Source organism: Physeter macrocephalus, chromosome 4 (genome assembly GCF_002837175.3).
Source record: "Physeter macrocephalus isolate SW-GA chromosome 4, ASM283717v5, whole genome shotgun sequence".
In the NCBI taxonomy this organism is placed as follows: Eukaryota; Metazoa; Chordata; class Mammalia; order Artiodactyla; family Physeteridae; genus Physeter; species Physeter macrocephalus.
The window spans coordinates 39,341,494-39,364,907 of record NC_041217.1 but is presented as its reverse complement, the minus strand read 5'-3'; the positions used below and the strand labels follow the sequence as shown (position 1 = coordinate 39,364,907).

Genomic DNA, 23,414 nt, shown 5'->3' with positions numbered 1-23,414 from the left:
GGAGCACGGGCTCCGGACGCGCAGGCTCAGCAGCCATGGCTCAGGGGCCCAGCCGCTCCGCGGCATGTGGGATCTTCCCGGACCGGGGCACGAACCCGCGTCCCCTGCATCGGCAGGCGGACTCTCAGCCACTGCGCCACCAGGGAAGCCCGCCGCTAGATCTTATTACCAGATTATGGGGGAAAAGGGGGGGAAGAAGCAACATTTTAAATAACACTGAGGATACAGTCAGCCAAACATAAAATGTGGACAATTTTGTGGGAAAAATGGCTGTTTCTTCACCGATGAATGGCATTTTTTTAAAAAAGAGGGAAACTGTTAGAGATTAGAGAAACCTAAGAGGCATAACCACTAAATGCAAATTGTTGTTTTTGTTCGATCTTGATTTGAACAAACCAACTGTAAAAAGACATTTTCAAGGCAGTTGGGGAAAAATGTACATGGGCTGGGTAACTGATGATAAGGAATTACTGTTTGTTGAATATATTCATGGTATTGTGATCAAGTTGTTTAAAAGTCCTATTTCTTAAAGATACATTCTGAAGTATTTTCAGGTGAAGTGAAATTGTATCTGCCATATGCTTTAAAAATACCCTGGGGCGGGGGGCGGGGAAGGGTGGGGGAGGGAAAATAGATGAAATAAAAATGGCAGAATGTCAATAAATGTTGAAGTTGGGTTCATTATCACCAGGCTCATTTCTTGTGTATGTTTGAAAACTAATAGAAAGTTAAATAAAACATAGAACATTAAAAAAATAAAGCTAGTCCTTGCCTAGGGTGTTAACTATACTGACCATTTGAATTTAAGGGACAGGAAGGCCGGTCAAGTTTGGAGGGGTGAGGAGGTGGCAAGGCTGAGAAGACTGAACTTGACCTGAGCCTGGCAGGAAGGGTGGAGGTGGGAACCCAGGCACAGTGGTGTCGAATCCTCACCCATACATGCCAGGGGCTTCCTATTGCTGTGGTTGATGATGGGTGCTTGCTCCATCTCCTTGGCCACACCGAGAGCCATTTGAGAAGGAAAATGCCCCCACTCTCTATACTTCTTACTCTCCCGCCCGCTCCCTCACCCTCAAAGGGACTCCCCAATTCTGGGGAAGCACAGCCACACCCAATCGCCAAAGGACAAAAGAGTGTTGGTCTATGGCTCCACCTGCTGGTGGTGCTGGGAACTGAAGCTGCCTAAGACGGTCCTGATGAGAAAGAAGCTGAGGATAATTTGAGAGAGATTTGGTCTTTTCCGCTGAGAAAAGACACAAAGACCAATTAAACATATAAGAAGGCTTTAATTTCATCACCATAAACTCTGATTGCTCACATACAGTATAAAATATTTACTCCACTAAATAAATAAGACAAAACATTATTGCAAACGGCACTTAAAGCCCCTGGAGATAAGACCTCCTTAGCCCAGGCAGGGGGTGCTCCTGAGTTTCTGGTGCTAGATTCCCCAAGCACAGATATGCCCTGGGGGCTGAGACGGATAAAGGCTCAAGGAGCCACACTCTGTGCTTCTGGTCCCAAAACAGCCCCAAGGAGCGGGCTGTGGAGCCAGTGGGGAAAGGTGGGGTTGGGCAGCTCCTTCATCAGCCCAGTCCTAGAGGGAGCAGAGGGGAGCTGGCGGGGATGGCAGGGCCAAGAGGGGAGGGGAGGCTACGGAGGCTGCTGAGACCTGAAGCCCCACCCTTCACCTTTCCCCAGCCCTCCCCGCCTTGGGTAACAGGATTTGGGATATCAGTTGGGGTAAGCAGAGCTTCCAGGCTCAGGGTTAGGCAGTTCTGGGGCCAGACCAATCACTCCAGGATAAGGAGATTCTGACAATTCTCAGCCCAATAACCAATCGTCTCAGGGGACCTAGTCATTAGGGATCTCATCCTACCCAACCCCTAAACACCTTGATTCCCCTTCTACTTAAATAAATAAGTTAAATATTTAAAAACCGATGTCCCTGTGATGGCAACACAGGGGCCAACAAGCCAAGTCCTAATAAAAGGCAGGGGAGAGGGAACAGGAGAGAGGTGGCGCTGTGGGGCTAGGCAGCTTCCCTTCTCCCCTCGGGACCGCGTCCCCCAGTAACTTTCATACTTTCAAATCCTGTAGAGGAGCGTTTCACATTAGAAACTCCCATGCAAGAGCGATACTGGGAGAACCTATGGGATAAGAGGCCTTGGTTGTAGGAGACCAGGTGGCTGAGTTTACTCAGCTCCCCAAATCCCTTCTCTGGGTATTTCTCAACCAGGACACTAGCTGTTAACTCTGAGCCTGGGTGATCCCCCGGCAGAGTCCTGCATTCCAGTGCACAGTTAATTAAATGCCCTGCCCTTCTCTCCTTGTGGAAGTCCAGACTGAAGCCTTCTGGAGAGCTTCCAGTCAGCCAGCCCTAAAGACTGAGGAGGGGTGGGAGGGAAGAAGCCCCAGTCCCCTGCTTGTGCAGCTACACACCTCACTGCCACAGGGAGGCAGCAGAGAGCCACATCACTTTGGCAGCAATAGAAACTGGAAGGCCCCCAATAGAAACTGGAAGGCCCCCCAGCCCCCAGCCCTACCGGGCCAACGGGGAGACTGCAATAGGCAGAGCTGGGACCCAGTGAGGCAGGTCCTCCCTCAGTGGGTTGGAAGTACTCTACACAGAGTATTTGGCCAAGTCGCTCTTGTCAAATACCACCCGTGTGACAAAGTAAATGGCAACCAGACCCAGACCTGCAGCCGACACCATATAGGCAGTGACAGACTGGCTGAGCTGAACAATGGAGCCCATAAACAGAGACGGGGCCACCTGGGACAGCAGGAAGGCACTGTCCAGGACGGCAAGGTCCAGGCAGATGCCTCGGCCCGGGACAACCCTGGCCTCCGGTGGCTCGCCCACCACTGCACGCATGGAGACATCGCAGGCAGAGGCCCCGCAGAGTGCAGGTGGAGGAGGGGGCAGGCCGCTGCCTCCAGCACCCGCGTGTCCACTGGGGAAGGGAGATCCGGCCTTAGGGCCCGGCGAGAAGCTGGTCATCAGGCTGTCCTCACTGGCACCACCTCCAGCATCTCCGCGGTATTTGGGCAGGAAAACCTGGGGGGAGGGGAACACACAAGGACAGGTATGTACCCAAGCATGGGATCCCCCAACTAGGAGAACAGGCCCTGGCCTTTATCCCAGGGGCTAGAAGAAACCAGGCACTAGGCCTTAATGAAAATCGGGCAGCAGGTCAGAAAACTGAGCAGACCCTGCTTGGTCTGGGTCTAGTGAGGATTCTCCTCAGAAGGGGGGCGGGGGGGTCAGAGGGGGACACCTGAAACCAGAAGTCTAGGTCTCCTCTAGCCTCTCCTAGAATCAGTAAGTGACAGACAAACTCAGTACTGCAGGTTAGGAAGAGAACAGAACCCCAAGGTAAAGGAAAGACACAGATGAATGAAGACAGGTGGGCAGAGACATGTCAGAGCAGAGGAACAAAGTCCGAAGGTGGGGCCCCAAGGCCCCAAAGGCCCACACAGATGCTCCTAACCCTCATCCTCCTGCCCCTACCACCTCCCCACTGGGACACCCTTGTCAACCTCCACAGAGAGACGCTGCTCCCTTCCCACTGGCCCAGGCTATAGTTGCTGCCCTAATGTGAGGTCTGCGGCCCCAGCCTGGGGCAGGGAGGGTCCTCAGACTCAGCCTGGAGGAAGCGAGGAACAGAAAGAATCGCCCTCTTCCTGACTCCCGTGGTCCAGCAGTGCTGAGGCCGAAGCCTTCTCGTTCCTTCTCACTGTCTGCCTTGGATCAGTGTGACCTGCCCCCGCCCTGCCCGCAATGTCCCAGAGCCTCCCTCCTATCTAAGGACGAGGCCAGAACTCATCTGACCACTTTCCCCAGGCCCACTAGTGCCTAACACAGAGCTCTCAGGGTCAGCTGAGTTAGCGCTGGGAGCCACGGCAGAGCTCAAGCCGGACACCAGGGAATCCCAAGGCTCACGGTGCAGCCAGAAGTGGACAAAGCAGACATAGATGGGGTGCGGGGCCAACCATGCCTGGGACCACCTCCTGCCTGCCACCCCACAAAAGATCAGTGCGGCTGGAGCTTGGAGAGGCCCCTGGGGACAGACGTGTTCTCAGCCTGAAGGGAAGACCAGCTCAGCACATTCCCTGGCACATGCCCAAGCCTGGCTTCCGGACACCAGCCCAAGCCCCCAACCAGGGCGGGAAAACGTGGAGGATGATGAAGGTTATCAATGTGCTGACAGGGGCCTCGGGGACCAGCTTCCCCCAACCCAAAGCCCCACCTCCACCCCCACCCCTGCAGCTACCTATTCAGTTAACCAGCCTCCCAGTTACCCTACCCATGTCCTACAAGGGGCAGACTGTGTCCTTCCTACAGTCTAGAAGCCCTATGAAGCCAGGCTGCATCTCTTTTTCCTCGGGACGCCCCAACCTCTTGCCCTCCGGGCAGAGCTCTGCACCCAGGGCCGTAGCTCAGTGAGGCCAGTGGAGACAACAAAGGTGACCACACAGCCTGGTCAGGAGGCTTCCCAGACAAGGGGGCCCCTGGAGGGGCTGGTTAATGTGGGGCTGAGCAGGAAGGAGGCCCCCCAACTTACACAGTGCCCAGGCGAGCGGTGTCAGGCGCATCAGGCTCAGAGATCCGCCATGGGGGCGGGGGGAGGGGACGAGGCAAAGGAGTGAGGCAGGAAAAGAAAAGAGAGAATTAAACAGAAAAGGAAGACAAACCGAAAGAGGGGAAGGGGCGGTAAGGAGCTTTCCCCATCTCCGAGACCAAAGCAAGGTTTGGGTCACTCACAAGGTCCCCCCCTGAATAAGGAGAGGCGTGGCCCACACCAGACCTTTCCCACTCACTGGGTGCTGAAGCCGGGTGCCCCAGAGGTCATCTGATCCAGCCCCCTGCCTCTGCACAGAACAACTCAACCCTGACTGAGGGCTTCTGCTAGCCTGGTTCTTCAGGATTTCCAGAGAAGGATTTCACATTTCCTGCAATCATCCACTTTAAGTGCTTTATAGTCCTGACACCAGGAAGTCATTCCCAGAATCTAATCTACACCCTCCTTCCGCAGCCCAAGTCTCTGGCCCTGGGGCCACAACAGGCTTCCTCTCCGATCAAAGAATTCCTTCTCCAGCTTCTCTTGCTAGACACCGGTTCTGGGCCAGTCAGCTGCCCCTCCACCCCACTCCACTCAGCGGCCAGGGCGAGTACCTGCTTCTCCCGGTGGTAGAGGGACGCTAGCGTGTACGGCAGGATCTGCAGGGCAGAGAAGGTGAACCCAGTGAGGGCAGCTGAAGCGGTCACCACCACCACGCTGCGGGACAGGCACGTGGCACCGGCAGCCACAGGGAAAGCCACCACGCTGGCCAGATAGACTGCCCGGGTGCCGAATCGCTGCACCAGCCGGTCCATGACCAGAGAGAAGAGCAGGGAGATGGCACACTGCAGGAACAGCCCCAGGCTGCCCATCCGGACCCCTGGAGTGGGGAGGGGGAAGAGGCCATCAGACAGGGCGTGGGGAAAAAGGACCCAATACCATGGGCGGGGGGTGCTCAGAATTAGGAGCCACAGGCACCTGCTGCCCAAGACCTGCTATTTTCCGGACCTGCTCCCCAGCATCCTCTGCCCTACCCATGGCAACAGGAGTGTAGGTTCTTCCACTGACCTCAGGGAATGTGGTCAAAGCCACTGGCTAAGGGCAAAGGAAGATGTTCTAAGAGCTGGCTGTGCTCAGCTTGTCAGGAGGGGTAGAGGGAAAACAAAGACATTTCTGCTGGGGGCTCCAAGATAGAATTCCAGACACCTGAGCTGGAAGGGGCTGGCAAGGCGATTTGGAAAGTCAGTAGGGGAGCAGAGGGCACACTGAAGTTCGGGCCAGGCGAACCCGAGGCCCAGCTTCTGGACCTTAAATAAGCTCAGCCTCTTCCTCCATCAAGTTGGGGCAACGACTGATCAAACTCTCCAATCAGCCCAAGGCTCTGCTGAGATTGCAGCGAAGCCACTCTGCTCCTTGAGCAGCTGGACACACAGCCTGCACGCTGGCCCCTTTTCCTGACGGGGAAATCGGGGCCCAGATGCACAGCTTCCAGCCCAGGCACAGGCCGTGGGCATCTCCCTGAGCCCGAACATCCACTGGAGGGCAGCTCCCACAACAGGGCCCCGGGCTGCCAAGGCCTTACCTTCATCATAGTGTCTCCGGGCCTCGGTGCCTGGCTCAGCCCTGGGCACACCCTGGTACAGCCCCTCGCCCACAAAGTCTGTGTAAAACAGTGTGAAGGTCATGAATGCCATCCAACTGCACAGCTCGGCCACGAAGAGTCGGCGTAGGGTGCGAGGCATGCGGCAACAGAGCTGGTGCAGCCGGGGAAAGAGGGCGCGCAGGTTCCAGAAAGCCAGGCGGGCGTGGCACGGGCAGCAGTGGGGTGGTACAGAGGGGACCGACAGCCCTTCCACTGGCTCGGCTGGGCCCAGCGCTGCCTCCTCAGCCACAAACAGTGTGGCTGCCACGCAAGTGAGGAAGATGAGAGTGAGGAGGCCAAAGAGGCACTCTTCCTGGGTGCCCAGGTAGGGGGCCAGGGCACTGGCATCCCAGTCGATGGCAGGCAGAAGGTAGCCCAGGCAGCCCCCCAGGCTGATCATGAAGGCGTAGACGGAGAACGCCTGGCGACAGTGGTCTGGGTCCCGGAAGAGGTCAGAGAGGAGGGCCTCCAGCGGAGTGAAGCACACCTGGCCGCAGAAGTCCAGCAGCCCCACGCCCAGGATCAGCAGTGCCAGCTCCAGGGGCCTGGTGTCCGGGCACAGCAGCCCCGCCAGCCGGCCGGCCCTCGGGATGAGGAAGAGGCTCAGCAGGACACCCAGGGACAGGGCCCAGATGAAGGGCCTCCGGCGACCATAGCGCCCACGCCAGTGGTCGCTGGCTGAGCCTAGGAGTGGGACCGAGACCAGACCCAGCACTGGACCGATGCCTGCAAGAAGGGCAAGTAGTATGAGCTGGAGGCTGGGGCCCAGAAGGGGCAGGGGGAAGGGTACCAACTGCCTCGAGAAGGATGGAAATGATGATGATATCCCATGGAGGGCCAACTGTGTACTGGGGCTGTGCTGAGTACTGCACAGGACCCCAATTTACTCCTCACAACTAGGATCACTAGTGCCCCAACTGACCAGTGATCGCCGTGCACAGGCACGGTTTCATCAGGCACTCTGACCCCAGAGCCTGTCATCCTGACAGAGCCCCCTCTTCCTGGGAGTCACATGATGATGACATTTGCCCTCCGTGGCTTTTACAGAATTTGTCGGCAGTTAGGAGCCCAGCCCCTGCCCCCTAGCGGCAAGAAAGAGCCCTGGCGGTGGGGGCTGAGGGTGGTCCTGACCCTACTAATCAGCAGCTAAGCTAGCCGTCCAGCGGCCTAAGTCACCTAACCGCTTATTAGCTTCCATCATCTCCTCTGTGAAATGGGTAACCTCAAAGCGTTGCTGCAGGAATTAAATGAGACCACAGGTATGAATTACAAAGGGCAGTTTCTCCAGTGTCTCCTGTGGGCCATGCATGGCGTAGGGACCAGGGATACAGAGGTCACCAGGGAACGTCCCTGTACCCTTTTCTTTCTCTCAGACCCCCTCAGCCCAGGGTCACCCCCTCCCCAGCCACGCTGACCCACCAGGCTGAGGGACAGCAGGCAGCCACCTCTGCCTCCAAGCAGCTCTTTGGGCAGAGGCCCTGTCGCCCTACTTCCCCAGGGGACATATATCTGGAGCAGGAGGGAAGGAGGATGTGGGGACTCACCCAGCACCATGGTCATGAACTTCTCCTCTACCCCCACTTCCAACAGCACGGGTGGCACGTAGGTGATACCTGCAGCCAGGCACACCTCCAGGCCGAAGGTCAGCAGATTGACCAGCAGGAGCTGGGCTTTCCGATGCCGCAGCAGGCGGCTCACCCACAGCCTCTGGACCATGATGGGCCAGGCGGGTAGGGCTCCGGCCTGTTCACACACTCCAGAACTGCTCCGTCTCAGCCTTGCTCCAGACGCCTAGGCCTCTCCTCCTTGCTGCCACTGACTGCGTAGGACTCAGCCAGAAACCCATTTCTGCAGGCCCTCCTCCGTGCAGGTCTAGTTTCTCAGCCATGCTAACCGCCTGTCTGTGGTCGTGGGGTGCCTCGGTGGGGACATATCTCAACACTCAGATCCTAAAAGAGCTGGGACAATCACACACACAGAGTATTAAAAGAGCTGGGACAATCACACACACAGAGATTCCCGGGAATCTGATCTCCAGGATTTGCTCTGAATTCTGAATCTTGTTCACTCCCAGGCTGATGGTGTGGCCCTGCCACCCAGTTGTCACCCGCTACTGGCCAATCAGTAAGTGCATGTTAACACTAGCCTAAGGTTGACATATTAATAAGGTAAATATGATTTTTAAACCTCAGTACACTCCAGAGCCAACTAGATGTCAGTAATTCTCTGTTTTGGAATATCTTTGCAATTGCCCTTGTTTCCTAGTATTGAAGGAAAAAAAAAAAAAAAAATCAAACCAGCTGAATTCCCAGTTCCCGAGGCACTGTTACCAAGGTGCCCCCTGGAGACCCTCTGCCAGGCCTGGTTTGTTCGCTTTTCTCTCTCTGCTTCCCAAAGCTGGGCTGTTCAATTCCCCTTCGTTAAGAGTCACACTTCCTACTCCATACTACCTGGCCACAAGCCATGCTGCACCATAACTCCACCCCAAGGACGAGGACAAGGAGGAAGACAAGAGAGGCTGTGGTTTGTCGGGCTGGGTTTTAACCTGTCACTGAAACCATTTAAAAAGCGCTCCCCTGGAAGAATCTAGGCCTGAAAACCTCTACCTTGAGTTTCTCTCCATGCTCAACGCCCATGGGAGGACATATTCCCACATGCGCTGCTCAACTGTCAGGGGACAGTGGGGCCGGTCCCAGGTTCCAGCCTCACAGGGGCATGAAACCGCACCACCTGGCAGCCACGGCGATGATGCCAGTGACCCCCGGGCAGGCTTCCTCTCTCCCCACCTGGCTCCACTCTCAGCAGAGACGTCCCCACAGCCCTTCCCGCTAGGCCTCCTGTGCACGGACATCCCACCAGGGGAGTACCCACCCTGGGTCCTCCACCCACAGGCAGTGGGCCTCCAGGTCTTGCTTCCTGACTCTGGCACCCACTGCAGTCCGCTGTTTACAAGTGACCACAAAAGAGGGGAAATCAAGTCAGCTATGCAGAGAAGGTGGGCCCTAGCCCCCCAACCCGTCATCCATCCCATGGCGGCGTAGACGGGGGGGGGGGGGGGGGGGCACAGAGCTTCACGCCACTTGTGGCTAGAGTCTGGAATGCCTTCCCTAGCCTCACCGACTCAACCCCATTGATACTGTTGAATAGTACTACTCCTGTGCAAGGTTTACTGCCAAGGGCCTGGGCCCACCCGAGCGCCTTCCTGGAGCACCCTCGGCCCTCATTCATGCCCTCTTCCAATCTCAGCGTCTCATGACTTGGTGCTTCAACTTCTTTTATCGTTTCATGGCGGCGTACACGGGGGGGGGGGGGGGGGGGACACAGAGCTTCACGCCACTTGTGGCTAGAGTCTGGAATGCCTTCCCTAGCCTCACCGACTCAACCCCATTGATACTGTTGAATAGTACTACTCCTGTGCAAGGTTTACTGCCAAGGGCCTGGGCCCACCCGAGCGCCTTCCTGGAGCACCCTCGGCCCTCATTCATGCCCTCTTCCAATCTCAGCGTCTCATGACTTGGTGCTTCAACTTCTTTTATCGTTTCAAATATCACTAAGCCCCGCAGGGACTTTTGTGTTACGAAGCATGTTGTAGGTGCTCTCTGAGCTGTGCCACAAAGAAAACAGAGGGCCATCAATCCTGCGTAAGATGTGTCTGTCTCATAACTGCCTTCCAGGGCTTTGTGGCTTGTAGACCAAGGAAGGGACTTCAGACAAGGCTAGGCAGCTGCCTCCCCCAAGTTCCACTAAGACCCAGACCATCCACTTGGGAAGAGGCACAGACTCCTACGGGGGTGGCATGGGGAGAAAACACTGACCCACACGGTCCCAAAAGTGGGTTGGGGGGGCCAGACAACAGCCTTAGCTGGGCGGCTGTGGGTTCGGCTCAAGTTCTCCCCACTTGCTGCATTGCCATGGCACCCCCAGAAGGAAAGCAGGGGGCTGCAGAGACCAAACGGGTGGCGCTATCCGACACGGAGGGAAGGGGTCTGGGTCAGGGTCAAAAGGCTTCCAGCCCATTCCACTCCCCACCCTCAGTCTGGGAGGGCCCTGGAGACTCACCTGCCCTGGGTTTTTAAGGGACCAGGTCCTCCCTGAGCAAACAGACTTTATCAGACGCAGCCTCACCTACAACATGCACCCAAGCCCTGGTTGCTCCCTGTGGTTTAAATAATTTGCAGCTCTCCAGCAACCATTAATCACCCCACCTGACTTACTCCCTCCCTTAATCCAGCTCCCCACTCCCAGGACCAAGCAGGACCTCCACAGCCCACGAGGGAGAAAGGCAAAATCCTCCTACAGCCCAGCGCCTGCCTCCCCCAACCCCACCTCCCGCCCAGCTGTTTCCCCCTCCCAGCGCCTCTCTCCACCCCCCAGAGGTGCTTTACCCAGTGACCAGGGGCTGGGCCAGGTAAAGGAATTCCTTGAAAGGAGTTGGGTAGGAAGTGGGCGGGCTCCAGCCCTGCTCTGCACCCCTCTCCTCTTAGGTTGCTGAGCCCGCCCTCCCTCTTTTGGGCACTCTCGCCGCCAGACTTGAGTCTTCGCAGCCCAGAAGGGCCCGAGAAAAGTCCAAGCCCGTAAGAATACTCTCCTTCCAAAGCCCCCTCTATCTCCTCCTTCCGCCTTCCCCAGTGCCCCAGCCTCCCCCACTGCATCCCCTACCCCAGCCCTCAGGTGGAAGAAACTACAGAGGACTCCCACAGCACAAGCTCAAGTCATCAGCGGCCCCTCCAGGGCCTTCGTCCCAGGGACACAAACAGAAAAGCCCAGGCCCCAGGGTCCCAAGTTCAGAAGGGAACAGGAAGCGGTCTGTCACACCCACTCCAATCCACAGCCCCAGGGCACACTTCTTCCCAAAGCTCGAAAGTGACAGATCCCCGTTGGGTCCCTCTGTTTCAGGAGCTCCCCCGCCTCCTCAAGAATACAGGTGGGGGGGCTTCCCTGGTGGCGCAGTGGTTGCGCGTCCGCCTGCCGATGTCCCCGCCTCCTCAAGAATACAGGTGGGGAAACAGGATCCAATCCTCCCCTCCAGCCTCAGAGATGCTTCTGACTCAGATCCTCCTGCCCCACTGCTCCTGGAGCGCCCTGTCCGGCAAACAGAAGATCAACCAGAAGAGCCAGCCCCTGAGTGCTCACCTGGTGGGGAGGGGGAGGGAAGAGGAGGGAAGAGGAGGGAAGTGGAGGTACATGAAAGGGGGAGTCTGGCCTAACCTTGTGAATAGCAGCCTTCTAAGGAGGACAAGTCCCTCTCAAGGTCCAAATATCTCCCCCCTTTTCTGGGCCCCCTGATAACGGGACAGCAAGAAAGCTGGAGGAAACCCGAGACTTCTGGGAACCTTTAGGGAGCTCTGCTCCAGGCCATCTTCCCTCACCCTTGGGGGAGCAGAGCTCAAGCCCTGGGAGACTGAGAGCCGTGGGCACGTTCAGTGAACCTGCATTTTACCTCCCCAGCTCCAGATACAGGGACACTTCGAGTGCACCGCCAGAGCAGGCTGTAGGCTCCACTGCCTCTCCAGCACCCACCCTAGCATGAGAAGGGGCCTGGGAAATGCTTACCTACAGAATAAATGGCTGAAAGCAGCCTGGGAGTGGGAGGTGGAAGAGATAGGAAAGACCTAAGTGCCTACCCCCATCCCCCCACGAGCCAAGGAAATTCCAGCCCGACCCCCAGAGGGGGCAGCTCTCCTAAGGCTTCAAAGGTGGTGAGTGGATGGGACAGACCCTCCCAGGCTGGCGTGCCCCATCCCTGCCCACCCCCATACCTCAGGTTAGGCCCCAGCAGGGAGCACAGGGAATTGAAACTGAGCAACAGGAACAAACTTGGCCTGAACTTTCTCCAAAATTCAAGAGTGGAGGAGGCAGGAGGAAAGGCACCTCCTGGTAGCTCCTCTGGGAAGGGAGTGTCAGACAGATATATAAAGAGGCCTTTGAGGGCATTCAAAGGGGCTCCTGCCACCCCTCGCGGCTGAGGTGGAGCTGGGGGAGCAGATTCCCTCCGCTGCAGGACAGGGGTCACAGGGAGCTGGGCTGGGGGCAGCCCCGCAGCGGGCCAGTGTCAGGCAGCAATTCTATGGCCTCTTTATGCGGGCCAGTGTCCCCACAGCCGGCCAGGCACATCAAACAGCCGCACCCTGACCCCGCGAGCCGGCGACCCTGCGTCCTCCCTCCAGGCTCACAAAGACTGTGCTCTTTCTCACGCGGCCACTGGGAAGCCCCTCCCTGCAGAGACGGAAACTGGGGATGGGGCAGGCCAGCCACGAGGAATAATGACTCAGCTGCAGAAAGGGGTGGGGTCACTCCAGGCCAATCTCCCTAACGCACACCCCAGCCCAGGCCATCTGGCCCAGGCCAGGACTGCAGGTGGGGAGAAGCCCACAGGTAGAGGACGTGAGACTGCACGGGAGGGGGGACCCCTGTTCCTCCACACCGGGCTGGACCCCAGAATCTCATTGCAAGTTGCGCTCTCCCAGATCCTCTAGGTTGGGGGCACAGAAGAAGTCCTAAGGGACCAGTGCCCTCGGCCTTACCTCGTAAAACCCAGCATACTGCACTCCCAAAATGAGCTCTGCCCTTACGGCAGGTCCACAGGAGCCTTGGGACACCCCAGAAAGAGCCTGCGCTGGCCAGACAGCAGACGGGAAATGAACATCCTTGTGAGGCAATGAGCTCTCCACCGTGACAGACCCCCTCGTGAGGGATGCTGCGCTGTGGGAATTTCTGCCTGGGCAGCTAGGGAGAGGGGGACACAGGACTAGTCTAAACACGGCTTCCACGCCTTCCAACACATATTCAGTCTTTGATTCTCTGAGCTCAAACACGTACTTCCAAAGAAGCAAGGGTCTGCTCCCCGCAACCCTACCCTACCGAAGGCAACAGTGATTTGCACAAAGAGCCAAGACCCACAACCTCCAAGTGCCCCCACAGACACCTGAGAACCCCACTCAGAGTGCAACCTTTCCACCTCGAGGGAACTGTAAGACAGAAGAACAGGGGCTGGAGCATCAGCAGAGAGAAGACCCCACCCCCATCCAGACTTGCTCCCTAGCTCCTGCCTCTCCAGGGCCCAGAGGCCAGGGATTTAGAGTCCGCCCTGCTGCGCTGCCTTTTCTTCACTCGGACTGGAAGCCTTCTGCTTAGCAGCTTGTCAGAGAGAGTGAGGGGCCTGCAGGCCGGGACACAAAGGGGGATTAGGGAGAAACCTCTCGGCCTGCAGAGTAATCCATCAAACTCCCTCCCGGCTGCCAGCACCGGCCCCTTCCCGCTCAATTCCCCTTCCAGCTGCTGCGGGCCCCCACCCCCTCCAGCTCCTGAGCCCTGCCACATTGGGCAGCAAAGAGAATCCCAGTCCCTGGGGGCGCAGAGGGGGCACACTGCAGACACTGGGAAAAGGGCAACGGCTCCCTCCCCCCCGCTCACCCCCAATGTATGAAAACCCAACAGGTGGCAGTGGCTTGGAGGAAAGTTGCTTTTGTTGCCCCGTCTGAGAGCCCCAGCCCAGCTTCTGAAAGGAAACAAATGCCGGAGGAGGTTGGGGGAAGGGGAGGGGAAAGGACAGCGGGCAGTCTCTGGAGCCTGCTCTGATCTCCCCTCCCCTCTCCAATCCAGCGACAGGAATTCTGGGGCTGGCCTGACCCTCACCTTGGCTAGTCTAGGCGAAGCACCCCTCCCAGAATCACGTGGCAACCCCATGCGGATGGTCAAAACTGACACACTTCTGACTCCAGGCACCTGTGGCTCCCAATCAGACTTCCTTTCTGCGAACAGCTACGACCCAAGGTCACTCGGGGTCACCTTGACCAAGTGCCCTCCAAACCAAGACAATCAGTATTCTTCAACCTGGAGCTCTCTTCCACCCCAGGTGTCACAGGCCTCTGAGCCCAGACATCCCCGAACCCAGGGCATTCTATAGGGTGACAGAGGTCTGGCATGGGTTTGCATGCCATCTCCATATGTCACTGTAACTATGTGACCTTGTTAACTGACCTCCCTAAGCCTCAGTTTCCTCATCTGCAATTACTAACAGCAGCTAACACTGAGGTTTACTGCATGCTAGGCGCTCTTCCAAGCGTTTTAATCTTCCAACCGCCTGATGAGGCGGGTACAATGAGTATACCCATTTGACAGGTGAGGAAACTTAGATTAATACCACCAACTTCATAGTCGTGTAGTGTGTTTGGAGGAAGTATGTGGAAGATCCTGGCAGCCACTTCTTCAGTTGTCTGGGCTTCCTCAGCGGAGAAACTTGGGAGGGGGTTTCTCATTCCCAACAAGAGCAGCAGAGGTCGGAGGGGGACCAACACTGCTTCTCTTCTCAGCTTCCATCCCCCTCACCCACGTGCCTCCCACCGGGGCACTAGCGCCTCTTTCAGCCCCTAAAGACAAGAGGAATGCCAAGAATGTAAATGCCTCCCCAGGTGCTGGCCCCGGCAGGTGAGCAGAGGTCACTCGGCAGACCTGCCTGGTGCTGGAGGCTGCAAAGGGAAAGGGAGGGTGGGATAAACAACCCCAGTTAGGAGACAGGGTGGTTCCCAGCCACGGGGAAAATAATCACAGCGGCTGACACCTGCTAACCATCCAGAAGGTGTCTGCATGTACCTGCCAAACCTTCTCTAATTCATACCATTTGTACAATCCTACAAATTATTTAATATTCCAATTTCACAAGGATGAAAATGGAGTCTCAGAAATTCATTAACACACCCAAAGGTGCACAGGTAAAAAGGGCTGAATGGAAAATTCAAACCATTCGAAAATTCTAGAAAGTGCACTGAACTAGGAGCCTGGACAGTGTAGTCCAGTTTCAGCGACTCTTATAACTGTGTAGCCTTGAATAAGCCACTCTACCTCTCTGGGACTCAGTTCCTGCACCCGTAAAATGAGAGCTAGTCTAGATGCTGTCTAAGGTTCTTTAAAACTGTGCAGCTTTGTGATCTCACACCCGCGGCCCCTGCCCCAGGCAGGGTGCTCACCAGGGACAGGTGCCCACTGACTGAGTGCTCACTGACAAGGCCACATGGCACTGGTGGGGAGGGGGGCGTTATAGCCTTCCACCAATGAGAGCCGAGGAGAACCAAGTAGAGAAGGGCTCCCCAGCTGCGCTTACCCCATCCTTTACCTGCCTACACATTGCTCCAATACAACAGAGTGCCAAGGGTCAGCGGTCACCTGAAACTGATCCGAGTAACCAAGACATCTGGGGGCAGAATTGCCCTCTTCCCTACTCCTTCCCAGAGCTGGACTCTGTTCCTGGCAGAAATCAGTAACTAAATTCTTTCTCTACTTGGGCCACAATAAACACTCTCCTACAAGGTGGGGGTAGCGGTACCAAGAAATCCCTTGGCCCAGGGTGGGGGCAGAGGAACGCAGGAGAATGGGGAGCTTGGCAAGTTCAGGCCACTGGGAAGTTCCCTCCCCTTGCTCCCTACAGCCCCTGCAAAGTGAAACCTGAACAGCCTCCCTCCTAGTGAACTTGAACTTTGCCAGTCAGCCAGACCAGGCAGCTCTCCCCAGCCATGCACATCCTTGTCCCCTCCCTGCCGCCTGGCCTCTCTTAGAAGGTGACGGATACAGGAAGGAGGCCAGGCTCTCTCAGCGCTGCTATCCTAAGGTCTGTGACCAGCCCCATTTATCATCAGAGGGCTCTGGGCCGGACTCAGTCCTAGGGATGTGTTCTCCAAAACAGTCCACTCAGTGGTGAGAAGGACGTGAGGGGCCTCCAAAAAAGATGTGGATTTTTGTTGTTGTTAAAGAGCCCTACTTTGCCCACCCTTGAAGAGAGTGTACCTCAGTGCATCACAACCTCACCTTCCCCAGAGAAATGTCAAAGAGACTAAAGCCTACCCACCCACCACTACTGAGCCCCGGGCGTGTGCAAGCCCGCTGTGAAGGCACTGGGGATTCAGAAACAACTGACTTCAGCCCCTTCAGAAGAAGGGCCAAGGTGCAGCCAGAGCACAATGAGGTGGTGCAGGGGCTGAGACCCAAGTCCTTACAGTGGGACATATTCAGTACCTCCAGAGCTTCCCAGAGGAGGCTGAGCCGTGGGAGACCAGTAGGTAGGAACTACGCAGAGGGTAGATGTCTGCAAAACACAGCTGCTGGAGCCTGGGATTTCTATATGCACCCACCTCTCCTTTTAGCCCCTCCCCAGTCAGGGGTGGTGGAAAGAATACCAGACCCCAAATCATGAGACATGGGCCCAAGACGGGGCCATTCATCAGCACTGGGCCTATTTTTGCTTTCAAAGTAGTCATCGGTTCCAGTTACCTCCCCTGGACCTCCTCTCCCTTTCACCTGAACCCTGTCCAGCTCAAGTCCTCCGCCTCCTCCAGGGCTGCCTGGACCTCGAGCTGTCAAGGAACCCTTTCTCCCAAACCTTGACTAATCTTCAACCTCCTTCTTGCTGGCTCATCCCAGCTTCCCAGAGACAGTGATCTCCAGAATTAACAAAGAAGGGGAAAGGAACAAACATGTACTGAGCACCTGGTCTATGCAGGCTCCTTGCTAAATATGGCGATCTCATTTAATCCTCACCATAACTTTGCAAGGTGAATATTATCATCTACATTTTACAGACACAGAAACCGAGGCCAACAGGTGAGGTAGGCCTGTCTCCAACATCGGAAGCAAGAAGCCCCACAAGTCGTACAGTGTCAGTGACAAAACTGTGGACTTCTTCCCATGGAGGAGGAGACACAGACCACGTAGCAGAAAAAGGGATTAAACAGGAAGTTCTGGCCAGACATCAGGACCATCCCGTGATGGCTCTGTCACCAGCCCCTGCCCCCAAGCAGGGACACTTAATACACTGGACAAAGCTCCACACTCCAGCTCTATTGCTGGGAGTCAAGTGGCATCAGCGTTCAAGACACTGGGCCTGGTACCAACTGGTCCAGCCTCCACCCTTGCTATCCAACAAACAGGGCCACTGACTGTTCACAGAAAGCCAGGCTGGGTTTTTCTTCTTGACACCAGAACACAGTGCAAAGTATCCCAAGGGTTGGTGGCGGGCGGTGGGGGAGGACAGAGCAGAACACTCCCTCCCTCTCACACAGTTTCTCCAAAAATCAGAACAAATAACCTTTTCTGCATAGAAGGCACTTAACCTTTCAGGATATATATTCACCTCCATCACTTCATGGCACTTTCTTCCATCTTGAGGGAACAGGCATGGCAGGGGTTTCTGGACTGATTGAAAAACAAACCACACACAGTATTGACAGGGGAGAGACCAAGACATCAAGTCCTGGTGTGTTCTTTGCACTAGACCACAAGTTCAACTGCAAATGTGTCATGCACAGTTTATGTATCGTTGTATATGGTAGAATTCCCTTGCTAAGAAACTTTGGTTCCTGAGCGTAAACCACAATGATTGCCTCCTTTGTTACCAAATAACAGCAGCTGACATTTATCAAACTCTTTTTACGTGCAGCTGCTGGGCTCAGAGCTTTTATCAGCCCGTTTAATCCTCACAATACTGTGAGATAGGTACTGTTATCCTCATTTTACAGAGGAGGAAGTTGAAGCACAGAGAAGTGAAGTAACTTGTGCAAGAGGAAATGGGATTCAAACCCAGGCATCTGAGTGCTAGAGCCCAGTCTCAACGAGTCACACCTACTCCCCGAGGTCCAGGAGGCCTTGGTCCCAACAAAACAAAGGTCTACAGGAGAACCCAAGAACAGATGCCCAGGCTGGGTGCTGCTGTCCACTGGGTCACAGGTGTAGATATAGCAGATATAGTTAATACCAGCTAACATTTACTGAGCACTTGTTACCTATCAGGCACACAGTCCAGTGCTCTATATGTATGGTTTAATAAAGCTATAGGTTTTTTTTACATTTTAGATATATATAATTATATATTTACATATATTTGTTCTATTTATTATTTAATAAATAACAAAGCTACAGAGTAGATATTACCATTATTACTATCATCCCCATTTTGCGGCCAGGGATACTGAGACTTAAAAGAGGTTAAGTAACTTACCCTTCGTCCCACAGCTAGTTTGGAGCAGCCAGGATATAAACACCTGACAGTCTGGGTTGTTATCCATAATGCTGTGTTATCAGACTCCAATGGTCCAAATGATAGAGCTTAATTTCACTTTTGGAGTCCTGAGACGATCCCTGTCTCTCTGCCTTTAATCTCCAGAGCCCTACCCAGGCTGAGACAGGGGAATCCATGCCATCCTTCCACCACCCAGTGGCCTGGAGGTACCTCAACTGGTCCAGCCTCCACCCTTGCTATCCAACAAACAGGGCCACTGACTGTTCACAGAAAGCCAGGCTGGGTTTTTCTTCTTGACACCAGAACACAGTGCAAAGTATCCCAAGGGTTGGTGGCGAGGGTGGGGGGGGGGGGAGGACAGAGCAGTGGGCCACCAAGGATCACTGTCCAGCTCCTCCTCCTCCTCCTTCGGGACACCTCAGAGCCAGGAGGAACAGGCGAGTTCACTATACACTCCATGAGTGCAAAGGAAAACTCCCCCTACCCCGCCCCAATCACATCTCCACTAAGGTGGGGCCTGAATGTCCACAGCTGTACATTCACCCACAACTGTATTTGTACCTTCAGATTCATCTTGCTCACTCGAGCTCCATTTTTTCTGAGCACTTTTAGAACAACAGAGTCCCGGCTCCAGACAAGCTTGTGGGGAGGAGATAAGGGAGGAATGAGAGGATGAGACCCATCCAACAAAAAGGACTGTGACCTCAAATAACTTTGCAATCACACCCTAGAAGTTGCTCTATAGGGAAGCGTGAGGAAATCATCAGCCTACACTTCCTGGCTCTGCCCTCCCCACCCCCATATGCCAGCCTGTTCCCCAGGCCTTGGGCAGGTGAGTCCAACACCAAGGCTGTCCCGCTCTGAAGTGCTAAGTGCATCATGAAAGGCAGCCAGAAGCCCCCAGGACCTCACCCCAACCCCTGAGCAACGCTTTCAGGAGCCCAGCAAGGGTCACTCTAGGCCCTGGTCCACTGGCTGTGCCCGGCTGCAGACTCCAGGGCAGCAAGACTGCAGCTGGGCTATTCTTAGTCCCTGCTCCACTGGGATCGGGTCCGTGTAACAGCTGAAGGGCAAGTCCTCAGCAGGTACCCACCACGCCAAACCCCTCCCTACCCTCAACTCTGACCCCTGGGGGAAAAAAAGAAAGGGGAAGGTGTGGCCCTGGGGAGGGGGAGGAAAGCTGAGCAGGTCAAGAGTGTCTGTCAGGAAGAGGAAACTGATTCAGAGGTCAAGGGCAAGATCAACTGACAGGGCTGCAGCGCCTGGGGAGAACAGGAGACTATAGGAAGGACTGACCCTCACTCAGGAGCCACCCTGCGGGTCCCTGGGACCTTCTCCAGCAAGCCTGCCATGCCTAAGCCCAGAGCCCTGAGAAGCTGTAGTGGATGCCCAGATATCACCTCATCACACCTGTTTGCTGATCTCAGGATTCTCACCATCCCTACCTGAGCCCGGGAGGCAAGGATAAAGACGCCCTCTCTTTTTCCTCCTCCCATGAGGAATAACCGAGGCGCAGGACGGGGCACACACTCCAGCCCAACTCTCTGCTCAGAGCCAAGCCCCAAGACTAACGTCCGAAAGGGCTCAGCCACTTTTCCCTCCTTAATAACCCCTCACTCTTCCCCAAGCAAGTTGGCCCGCGCCCGAGCACCCCGCGTCGTCCCGACCGCCGACCCCTTTCCCGGCTCCCAGGTCCCGGACTGTGCGCGCCACGGTGACTCATCCTGCCCCTTTCCGGTGAAGCCGAGACAAGGGAAGAAAATAAATGCAACTTTCCAAAGAAAACTCTGACGCGTGAGGCGGCAACAGGAGCGAGCGGCCGGTGTACCCGCCGTCTGCCCGGCCCGGGGCTCCGGGGAGGCGCCTCTCCCCGCCCACCCCGCCGCCCGGCCCGGGACGCGGGGGACCCGGCGCCTCCAGCCCGGCCCGCCTCCGCGGAGACCGGAGCACCCCGCAGCCGGCCCGGTGCAGGAAGAGGGGGCGCGCCCGGGAACGCGCAGCCCCGTCAGCTCCCCTGGGACTCACGGGGCTGGGCGCGCGGGTCCGGGATAGCCACGGCGCGGCCCCCTCCCGCGGGGCGCAAAACACGCGACACCACGGAGCTCGGCCGCGCAGCGCCCCTCCCCTTCCCGCGCCGGGACCCCCTCCCCGCGGAGAAGGGCGGGCGCGCCCCTACCTGGCCAAGGCGCGCGGCTGTCACCCAGGGCCCGCGCGTGCGAGCTCGACCCCCCCGCCTCCCCCCACGCGCGCCAGCGGGCGGCTTTTAAATCTCCAGGTTACTCCGCGGGGGGAGAGAGCATGCGCGCTGGGGAGGCCAGGAGGGGGCGGGGCGAGGCGGGACGGAGGTGGCGGGTGCTGGGAGGGTGTATGGAGGGGTGGGGCTGGTACCCAAGGGAAGAAAGCGGGAGGTCTCGAAGCTGTCTTTGTAGCCGCGACCGCGACGGGCAGCCTCCGCGTGGCTCCCAGACTGCCCTATCATTACCTAGCACAGTGCGCCGCCCCCTCGCCACCAGAACATTTAGGTGAAAGCTGCCAGGCTCCGCGGGGCGCCTCCCCTCCCCTGAGCCAGTCTGCGACCATTACCCCCACGCGCTATTCCGGCCATCGCCCTGTCCCCGGTCCGAGCAGCACCCCACCCATCCAGGACCAGCCTTGAAAGGAGATGTCACACTCTCCCGGAGTTACTCTTCCTACTGTTTGCTGTTCTCTGAGGCATAAAGAGCTTCCTGATAGCTAACTCAGTCCTTCTTCCTGAAGTTAAAAGCCAAATTTCAATTTTTTTTCTCCTTAAGGGTGTGTATGGGGAAAGGAGGTGATACATTGACAGTAAAATGTTCCCTTTGTCAGCTGTTGAGCAAGGTCCCAAAAGATACCTGTTTCCAGAATGCCTTGACAAGAGTGAACAATGCAGGTGGGAGATAACTGGGGGCCCAGGCTGGCCTTGGGGTGGCAGGCCCAGTTGTGTCTTTCTTCCTCCATGGAGTTTTATTAGAGTGGAGAGAACGCCAATTTGTGTGCATTGTTGACTTGAATGCTACAAAAATCAGAGGAAGATGGCTTTGAAGGGGAGGACCTCGTTGACTGTAGCCATGGACTGGGCACTGGGGCACTGAGCTCCAGTGCTGGCCCTGCCACCAACCGGCTGTGATGTTGGGCAAGTCCCTTCCATATTCTGAACCTTGGTAAGAAGGAGTTGGCCAGAGGGTCTCTAAGGGCACCTCCAACTGGAGGCAGAGAAGAATGGGAAATCTAGAAAGGAGGGGGGGAACAGTGGAGCCCTGGTGGCTGTGGGGAAGAGAGAGTGGGTGCAGGAGAGAGCAGAGGGAGAAAAACCAAGAATCTACCTTCTGGGTCACTGAATAAGTTTAACTTGAAAACGGTCTCAGCATTGCGTCTCTGGGCGCACTCACCCCCCACCTCCCAGCAGGTGACCCTCCAGTGCCCCAGTGGCTTTCCAAAGCCTTTGGCACACCCATTTGTGGCCAGCAGAGAGACTTGGGTGGAGTCCTGGGTCCCTGAGCTGGTGTCTCCTTTGCCCCAGAAAGGGGGGCAGGAGTCAGAGGGAATTCAGGTCAGCTGGAAAATTACTGAGCCAGGAGAGAGTGGATGGTGGTATTTTCCAGGCTTGGGGCAGGAGCCCTGGGGGAGCAGGAGGGAGTCCCACCTCAGAGGAATAGGAACCCTCCCTCCCACACGAGGAAAGGGGAGGAGGGCTTAGGAGAGTGAGCAGACAGCCTACTGTGAGATACTGGACTCCCCCCAGCGGGTCTGGCCACCTGAATAAGTGCCAGGGCTCAGCCACCTTTCCCTCCTTAATAACTCCTCACTCCTCCCCAAGCAAGTTGGCCTGCGCCCGAGCACCCCACGTCGTCCTGGCCGGCCGCCGACCCCTTTCCTGGCTCACCCCTCCCTAATGCAGGTGACCCTTCTTTACCAAGCCAGTTGGATGTACTCTCCAGGCCCCACCCAGCACAGGCTGCTGTAGGGGCTTCTGCTGGGAAGATGCTCCCTTCCCTTTTCTGCTGGTGTAACCTCATGTAATAATAGTTAACTTTTACTGATTGTGCCAGGCACTGTTCTAAATGCATTTCATGTATTAACTCATTCAATCCTTGTGACAACTCAAGAGATGGGTACCATTTTCAGATAAAGAAACTGAAGCAATCCCTCAGTCCAGTTACTACTACTACCACTACTGCTACTACTAATACACACACACACACACACACACACACACACACACACACACACACAGTCTCTGGGCCCCAGAAACAAGGCAGAGGCAGCAATCCCTCATCTATCCTGACCAGTGACTTCCAAGCCTTAATGAAAGTCCTAACACCCAAACTACTCCCCACAATGCTGGGTCGTTCTGGATTAGGAACAGCTTCTCTGGGTTTCAGTTCCCCACTAAGTCAGCTGTAGGAAAACCACCATGTCCCTTTCCCTTCATCCCTGCTCCCTCCCCCACCACACAGGCGCACACGCACACACCCTGCTCCCTAGCCACTTCCCATTTATAGGAAATGGGGGATGACGTGAGGAGCAAGGCCATCCTTGGGGAACTGCTAATAGTCTGGCTGGATATTGGAGAAACCAAAGATGCTGGCAAAAGTGCATTAGCAGCTTCTGCTCCAACCGCCACCCATAGCCCCTCCCCATCATCCTTGGTCTCAGAGCGAGCATCTTCCTCTTTCTACCGAGATAAGATACCCATCTGGGGCTGGGTAGCCTCGAAAAAGCCTGAGAAGCCATGAAGAGCCTGGAGTTCCCTTGATGTTTCCTCCTCCTCTTGCTATCTCTACCACCCAAAGGTGGTGGTCCCCTTTGACAGGGTTCTTTGCTTCTTCCCCTGCCTGTCTCAGGATGAGGGGTCAACAGTCTCTTTAGGCATAAAGACCATCAATGGGCCCAAATCCTCACCGTGGACTTAGAAGGGGGAAGGATGGGTCCCTTGGACACAGGAATTCCATTTCTGGGATTTCTCTTATGGCAAAATAACCAGAGATACATATATCAGAAGTATGTACAAGATGTTCACCTCATCATTCTATTTTTAAAAAAAATAAATTTATTTATTTACTTATTTTGGCTGCACTGGGTCTTCGGTGCTGCATGCGGGCTTTCTCTAGTTGCGGCAAGCGGGGGCCACCCCTCCATTGTGGTGTGCGGGCTTCTCATTGTGGTGGCTTCTCTTGTT

General features: G+C 56.0%; 1 protein-coding gene across 1 annotated transcript; it reads right to left on the bottom strand.

Moving 5' to 3' along the window:
* Positions 1–1,266: 1,266 nt before the first annotated feature.
* SLC45A3 (solute carrier family 45 member 3) lies at positions 1,267–20,434 on the bottom strand. Its single transcript, XM_007113999.3, has 5 exons — positions 20,391–20,434; positions 7,752–8,165; positions 6,148–6,933; positions 5,180–5,445; positions 1,267–3,061 (listed from the first exon to the last, which is right to left on the bottom strand). Exons 2-5 carry the CDS (start codon positions 7,921–7,923, stop codon positions 2,624–2,626), a joined length of 1,662 nt encoding a protein of 553 aa, XP_007114061.1. The 5' UTR covers positions 7,924–8,165; positions 20,391–20,434; the 3' UTR covers positions 1,267–2,623.
* Positions 20,435–23,414: the final 2,980 nt, after the last annotated feature.